The sequence below is a fragment of the Vipera berus genome (genome assembly GCF_964194415.1).
Source record: "Vipera berus genome assembly, chromosome: 1".
NCBI classification, from domain to species: Eukaryota; Metazoa; Chordata; class Lepidosauria; order Squamata; family Viperidae; genus Vipera; species Vipera berus.
This window is the reverse complement of record NC_138202.1, coordinates 208195034-208203363: the sequence shown is the minus strand read 5'-3', so window position 1 is coordinate 208203363 and position 8330 is coordinate 208195034. Positions and strand designations below refer to the sequence as shown.

General features: G+C 40.7%; 1 protein-coding gene across 2 annotated transcripts in view; it reads left to right on the top strand.

Moving 5' to 3' along the window:
• Positions 1-8330, top strand: part of VPS36 (vacuolar protein sorting 36 homolog) — a 28768-nt gene continuing 20438 nt past the window's right edge. Inside the window, exons 1-5 of one of the 2 annotated variants that reach the window (XM_081314557.1) lie at positions 1-125; positions 2735-2803; positions 6702-6772; positions 7256-7370; positions 7919-8008. In XM_081314557.1, the coding sequence (XP_081170683.1) occupies positions 30-125; positions 2735-2803; positions 6702-6772; positions 7256-7370; positions 7919-8008 (441 nt within the window). In that variant the 5' untranslated portion in view covers positions 1-29. Of the gene's footprint in view, positions 126-2734; positions 2804-4650; positions 4794-6701; positions 6773-7255; positions 7371-7918; positions 8009-8330 lie in introns of those variants that run through there. The other variant, XM_081314558.1, reaches the window with a different exon arrangement.

The following is an 8330-nucleotide window of genomic DNA, read 5'->3' as shown; positions in this document are numbered from 1 at the left end:
GGGAGGCGTTCGTGCGCGGCGGAGGTTCCATGGATCGCTTCGCCTGGGCTACTGGCCTCTTGGAGATCCACGAGAACCTCGTCACGCAGCAGCGCGGGGTCCGCTTGTACGATGGGGAGGAAAAGGTCAGGGCGGCTAGTGGAAGCTGCGCCAGGAGGGAGGGGAGCCGGCTGCGGGGAGGGCGGAGGGGCCCCGGTCTCTCTTAAAGGCAGCTGGCAAAGAAGGGACTGTGGATTGAGGAGCCCCATCAGGTCGTTCTTCGACGGGAGAAAGCCGCGGGTGGGCGATTGAGAGCCAGGGAGTCGCCTAACAGGAATCCACTTCAATCCCGGATTTCAGGCCCCAGCGAAATCATGCATAGCTTTTTGCACGTCTGGTAGATCCGGTTCCTCGAAAGTCCTTCTGCTTTTGTTTAATTAGCTCTGCCGCCTTTATTCATTACCCGAAGTGGCAATTATGTTGAAATCGATTTCTCCATGCCCTTCTGCACTAATGTCAGTAGACTCAAGCCGTTAAGTTTTTTTGTTTTTTTAATTCCATTTATATCCCGCCCTTCTCCGAAGACTCAGGGCGGCTTACAAGCTTAGCAGTTGCCTTCATTCTATGTATATGCCTGCTTATTAGGGCTTTCACACACACACCCCAAGCGGCATTATTACAAAGTCAGCTTAATTGCCCCCAACAATCTGGGTCCTCATTTTACCTCCCTCGGAAGGACGGAAGGCTGAGTCAACCTTGAGCCTGGTGGGACTCGAACCTGCACTAATTGCAGGCAGCTGATGTTACTTAAGGAGGCACTGCTCCACCACGGCTCCTATGTGCCTAATCTGTTAGGAATTTGGGGCATCTCTTTGCCCTGCTGTGTTGCCTTAAATTTAAGTCATATGTGAAGTTGTTCCTTCGGTATTATAGTCCTTCACTTAAGCATTAAACATCTAAAACAGTTTACAAATGCAGTGAAAACATAATAAAATTGCAGTATTAAAATAGGGGGATGTAGACGTCCCCAAAATCTTTCTTACAGGGCAGTTGCCACTGTCTCCTATTTGAATTGAATTGATTACTGTGTTTGGCCAGGTGTAATTAGACACACGAGGAATTTGTCTCTAGTGCAGCAGCTCGGAGCGTACATGCACAGCAATAGAATGATAATAATCATACCAATAAGATGGGGGAGTACAGAAGATGAAGGATAAATAATATTGCAGCCATATTACATGAGTAAAATATACATAGACATTAGGCAACACTGTGAGAATTAGGAGTTCATCAGAGTGAAGGCACAAAAGAAGAAACTGTCCCTGTGTCTAGTTGTTTGGGCATGCAGGGGAGGAGTTGAAATAGTTTATATGTCCAGGATGTGAGGGGTCTGTAAATATTTTCTCAGCTCTCTGACCTATGCAATTTATAGGTCCTTTATGGAAAGCAGTCTGGTTGCAATTGTTCTTTCTGCAGCCTAGTTAAGATTACTGTCTGTAATCTGTAGTGGAGTCTGTAATTGTAATTTCTCCTGTGTTTTCCATAGATACCTTCACCATTTACCAGCAAAAAGGGGGAAAAATCCAGACCCTTAAAAGATAAAATGCTAGGTTGGGAAACTTTCAATACTCAGCTTTCAATGGTTTGGAAGTGAGACAATTTTGTTCCTGGATGATACATGATATTAAAGCATTCTCATTTTAAAAGAAATATTCCCTCCTTCAGTTTGTCTTCTGTGAACCCAACTACTGTACTTTGCAAATGGTGGTCTGTGAACATCAACCTGTGGTTTATTAGTAAATCATAATTAAGCAACATTGCTTAGCACAATGTGTGAATCAATCCAGTAGTAGTATCTTCAATCTGTTGCTGAACGTTTTCCTTACTGTCAAGGGTGACCATGTCTTAAAAAGGAAGTAAAAAATTTTGTTGCTTGTAGCAAATATTGCCCAGAGAACGAAGAAGGGTTTCAGACTTCTTTTCTGTACAGTACCTTGGCAATGGGCATCCTTAGAAGAAGAGTTTCATGTATTCTCAGATTAAGCTTTCACTTGGCTTCGTGGAATTTCATTGGGATACAGGTGTTATGGACTTTCATTCTAGCCACTTATATTTTTCAGGTCTTTTTCAAGTTCCTGGAAGGAGGGAAAGTTGAACATTGGGTTTGAATGATCCTACTGGACTATTCAATTAAAGCACTCTGCAGTGGGGATCATATATGATACATTAATAAGGCAGAGTGATTGGGTTCATGCTAACCAAAAAAATAAAGGGATCGTAAGATAGGCTAGTGTAATGTGTGAACTCTTAGATTTTTGACTAAGGGAATCCCTTAGATAGGTAGATAGAGCTAGGTAGGAAAATAATTTGAGGAAAACATACCTTATTTAAAATGGCCTAGGTTTGGTGACAAATATTTATCTTGCATAAGTCTACATAAGAGCTCAGCCATTGTTTGTTGTTAGGTTTTTAGATCTTTGCATCTTGAATTCTTGCATGGCATTTTCTTTTCACTTTTTTTTAAATACTTGACCTTGCACTTTATTTTTTTCCCTATGGAAATGGATGCATATCATTATATTAGAAGGAATGTAACTTCTTCTTCCTTTCTGCAGCCTAATTTTGTAAATTTTATTAACCGAACACAATATGTTCACAAAATATTTGCCTAAGAGAATATGATACGATTCTACAAAAATAGCAAAGGAAGCAAAGGATATGAGTATCTTAAAAATCTCATTTTTTTCTTCTCTAGTTGAAGTTTGAAACTGGAGTATTGCTCCTTAGTACACACAGATTGATCTGGAGAGATCAGAAAAATCACGTAAGTAGATTCTGGCATGTGTAATTTTCCTGTAATATATGATAAAGTTTGATTGATAATTGTGTGGCCAAAATAAGTTCTTAGATGTTCAGTTTGCTAAATTAAAAAAAATACCTAGAAGTTTTATGGCAAGCCGAGAAAGCTCAGAAATTAGTCAGTGTGATTTATTTGGACTGTTCAATAATTTTTCAGAACACCTGTGGGTTATCCTATATGCAAGCTCTTCTCTGAGGGACTGGAACCAGAAAACCAAAAACATTTCTAGCAAAGAAAGATCAGCCTAGGGCCAGTCATTCCCCAGAAGACTAATAGTTCTAAGACAGGGCTTTTCAACCTTTTCACCTATTGTACCACTTTTAGGATATGGCAACATCCGAGTAACACCAGTTGCCTAGCAAGGTGTCAAAAACTTGATGACCAAAAAAGAAAAGGAAAAAAAGTGATGAAACACATGTAGTCCTCGACTTACAACACTTCGCTTAGTGACTGTCCGAAGTTACAATGGCACTGAAAAAAGTGCCCCCCAGGCCACGGTCGAGCAAGGCACCTGCCTGCCCGCCTGGCGGCGCTCTTCCTCCTGTCCGAGGTTTTCGTTGTGAGCATTTCTGTTGAGGATTGGCAGTGGGGGTGGGGTGGGGGTGTGTTTGGTTTTTATTCCCCCCCCACCCCGTCTGCTGTGTGGTTGCAGCAGGTTTTGGTCACTTCACATGACCCTGGGACACTGTGACCGTCATAAATATGAATCAGTTGCCAAGCATCTGAATATAAATCACAAGACCCTGGAGATGCTGCAACATTCCAGCTGATCGGTGCTTCTGGGCTCAGCAGACATGCCGGGATCAGCGCTGAGCTCCAGCTGGAACCTGGTGCTTCCACTCAGCCCTGCAGCTCCAGCCGTCTCTTACTCAGGCTTGTGCAGTGCTGCCATCAGTTCAGCTCATTCCCCTCCCCCACTACCACTTTTCTAGGATGGTCGGGTACCACCTGCCAGGTGCCAATGTACCACAGGTGGTACCCGTACCAGTGCTTTACATCAGATTCTGTTGGGAGATTCTGCTTCAATTGCTTGGTAGGTACAGAAGCCATTGGGAGATGAGTTAGATCTTGGTCCTTCCTAGCTCAAGGACTTAATACAAAAGCCTCTAAAAGGCCATATCTGCTTATCCCCAAGAAGATTGTATCGATGAACATTGTAAGGGCAGCTATGGCTAAGGATTGCTAGCTCGGCAGTTCCATGTAACATTTGGAGAAGCCGTATTATTTTATAACTTCTGTGACGTAAGTCATTTATTTCTGTGAATTGGTTTCTGTTTATGGAATGAAGGGGAGTAATTCCTTTCTTACAGTTCCTATGCATTCTCACAGTTGGCTCTGAAGGGTCCCTTCTTAACCCATCACAGTAGATGTTGAAATGTTGGAGGGACTTCAGGGGAAAAGATGATAAGATAATAAGAGTCGGTGTGGTGATTGAACTAGTATTGGGAGACCATCCTCAGCTCCAGAAGCTCACTGAAGCTCCAAAAACTCACAGCCAGTCAGTTTCTCTTTGTCACAAAGGGTTGCTGCTGTGAGAAAACATGGGAAGACGGAGCCCTCGGTATACCATCTTGGGCTCTTTGCCCTCGTATTCATGTCGGAAGCCCCTAAGGTGCTTCCAGGTTGAAAAGATTAGCCAGTGACATGACTGTTGCCTGAAGATCTGCCTGGTTGGGGGATCCTTTCATGTCTCCATTAATGTGCCCACTGAAGTGGTACCTATCTACTTGTGATTATTTGCTTTCAAACTGCTAGGTGGGCAGGAGCTGGAGTGAATGATGGGAGCTCACCCCTCACAGCAGCAATCAGGTCTCCAGCATGGGCTTACTCATCATCAGCCCAGCATCCTAACCTCGTCAGCCACCGTGCTCCCCACCTTGAGCTCTTGAATGAAGAGCTAACATGTATCTAACAAATAATATAAAAAAAATGTGCTGACCGAATAGAAATCTGTGTGAGTAACTTTGGATTCTATTCCCTATGTTTACCAGGAAACAAATCCTTTCACACTTTCTAACAAGTACCTGCATGCAGTTGTAAACTGAACTTGAGTACAAAAATATGCATCTGCCTAATCGTTTGTTTAGTTATTTGACCTGCTCGGCCTTATTATTGAGAATCCAATAAATATTTCAAAACTATATTAATAATGAACACAATACTTTAAACTTTATAATTTACATTCTGTCTAAGAACTTTCAGTCTCAGCTACAGTATTAAAATAGCTGTGTTCAAAAAGTCCTGTGATCAGTTAGTAAGAGTTATTTTTAAAAGCAGCCTGTTGCTTTTTTACTATCAAAATTATCAAATAATAGTAACGCTATCTTCCAAAGGAATCTGGTAAAGGAATCTCCGTGTGTTTTTTTGAATGCCCAAAAAAGAACAGTCCACAAAGATGATTTCCCTTTATTAGAAATTTGCTAACACCAACCAGGTTTAAGGATACTGTTATCTTTTAAAATTATAGTTCCTTATATCTATCAAAGTGAGAATTACTACAAGGTAAAGGTTCCCCCGCACATGTGTGCTAGTTGTTTCCAAATCTAGGGGCTGGTGCTCATCTCCATTTCAAAGCCGAAGAGCCAGCGTTTGTCCATTTTTACGTGCTTTCGAACTGCTAGGTTGGCAGAAGCTGGGACGAGTAACAGGCGCTCACTCTGTTACGCGGCACTCGGGATTCGATCTGCCCAACTGCCGACCATCTGATCGACAAGCTCAGCGTCCTAACCCACTGAGCCACCGCATCCCTATACTACAAAATAGATTGGGCCTAATAAGTACTGAAAAGTTTAATCACCATGAAAACTGGGGAATTGGTGATCTTGTCATATCCCAGATGTTTGCCATATAATTTTCAGTTCCGTCTTATTCAGGACTGCTCAGTTGTAAGCCCAATGAATTCACTGGGTCTTATTCTGCACTGCAGCAGGTAGTAGCAACAATAAGTTCATATTCTCATGTAATTTAATTATTGAAGGGCCCTCCAAAGAGCAATTACAGATTACGTATTTATTATATTAATATTTTCAATGTGCTTTTAAGATTACCCTTTAATCCGTGAAGAACATTTCCTGATGTCTGTAAGTAAAATATTTGTGTCAGTATTGCTGCTAAATAGCTATCTCAAGGCATCAGATGAAAAAGGAGGAATCTGCTGTAGAGTGCATTTTTCCCAGGGTGTTGCTTTCTAGATCTGTTGAGGTCCACATTCCCCGCTATCTCAGGAAACATAGAAGAAGATACGCAGATAGAACTTGCAGATGGTCTTTGGTTGACAAATGGGTTCTTTTAAGCCAGGGGTGTCAACCTCAATTTCATTGAGGGCCACATCAGCATTGTGGTTGCCCTCAGGGGGCCGGGTGGGTATGGCCATGGTGGGCGTGGCCTACTGGGTGGGCATGGCCAGAGTGCGTATGGCCTACTGGGTGGGCGTGGCCAGCTCTACATCGTTCGCATCAAGGGTGCCTATGGGGACCTGGGCAGGAGTGGGACAGATCTGGGGGTCTCTGGCAGAAGAAGGGTCTCTGGACCAAGGCCAAGGCAGTGGGGGCCATTCCCTCACTGTTTCCAGGATGGCTTCGCGGGCCGCATGAAACCACTTCGCGGGTCGGATCCGGGCCCCGGGCCTTGTGTTTGACATGTCTGTTTTAAGCTTTAAAATTGTCAGGCAAAAATAATAGATTTTACTTGGTATTAGTTTTGTGCTATTGATTAATATTTTTTGCACAACATCATGCAACTTAATGTTTATTTGATGACAGACCCTATTGTGGGAACAATGTTAACTATTTACAGTTTATTAGAAGAAATACTGTGTTCCATGAAAATACATCTTTGCTTTAGTCTTTGTGTCTTATTGCAGGAATGCTGTATGGCTATTCCTCTTTCCCAAATTATCTTCATTGAAGAGCAAGCGGCGGGGATAGGAAAAAGGTAAAATGTCATCAAGAAAAATATTTGAAGGGCACTGAAGATTTCACGGCCATTGCTGCATCTTCCTATGCTAGTAGCTATTCAGTCATTTTTCAGTCACTCAAGACAGGATGTAAATTAAATATTTGCCTCCTATCAACTTTATAACTTTCATGAAAGGAACTTTATACTCCATGCCATCTGATAATTGGAAAAATTGATTTGTAGTCCTTGGCTTTCAGATCTTCACTTGAATTTTATTTTGACCAAGAGTTATGTATCTGTCCCCAATGTTCCAGTAAGTATATTCAAAGTGTAGAATTTTTAATTTATGTTTAAAAAATGGTTTAAAGGGTATGGAAACTTTCTATTCCCCCACATATTTTTTTACTTCTTTCAAGTGAAAGGTAATCTGAATGAAAATGTTAAAAAAATGCTTTTTGATTTTAGGAATTTATTCTTTAATAACAAAAAATATATTTTCTCTTTTTTTTGTACCTTTAGTGCCAAAATTGTAGTACATCTTCATCCAGTAGGTTCCAATAAGGATCCTGGTCCATTCCAGAATAGTAAATACTCATATATCAAGCTTTCTTTCAAAGAACATGGTCAGATTGAAGTAAGTATGTTTTCTAAATGACTGTTGTATAAAAATTACAGGAAGAATTTTTAGTGTGGTTAAAAGACTCATTTAAGGAGAGATAAGAGAATTTATCATACGGAATTCCTAGATTATGTTTGTCACACTGTAAGCCAGATGTTCAGACTGGATTTGACATTTTTATCCACCTTTTGAGTCTTTTCCAAGGACCTGGGATAGGCAGATGTTGATGTTTGGTGTTAGAAGTATTGTCGCAGGATGTAAGCTGCTCCATGTAAAGCTGCCTTTTGCAATTTAGTGATGGTGAATTTATTATTATTATTATTATTATTATTATTATTATTATTATTATTATTATTTATACATTTTTTTGTGTTTTGAGTCAAAATGGAATGAAGCACTTTTGAATTCTTTCAAGGATGAGTGGTATGTTAAATTTCACATTATCCCCTAGTTTAGGTATTATGGAAGCAGCTTTTATCTACTTGGAGCATATCTAAAATATTAAAATGTTAGTTTCAATGCATTTTTGCGATTGCTCACTTTTGGAAATTATTGCCACATAGTTCTTCAGGAGGCTTACGGAAGAAATGTCTCAGCGCAGATGGGAGAACATGCCAGCTTCTCAAGCTATAGATGTTGACAGGGCTTCACAGGTAAGTATCCAATCTGTAATGCTTGGATATCTCATTTCTTAGTAAGATTGATACTTAAAACATGATAGAAAAAACTTCAAGCAGGAAGATGCTGCCTGGGAGTGAAGGAGGTGATGTGTTGACAAGCAACTATGTTGGGTTAATACAATATGGTTGCATGTGAACCTCTTTCAAAATAATATAAAAGATATAATTGGGTTTCTATTTCATAAAGAGGTACACGTTGCATAGTTGATAACTTTTGTTACTAGGTAAAAGGGAAAAAATGTAATAGTTTAGAATGCCAGTGTAATTTGGTAGGGTGAAAAAGATTTTAGGAAAT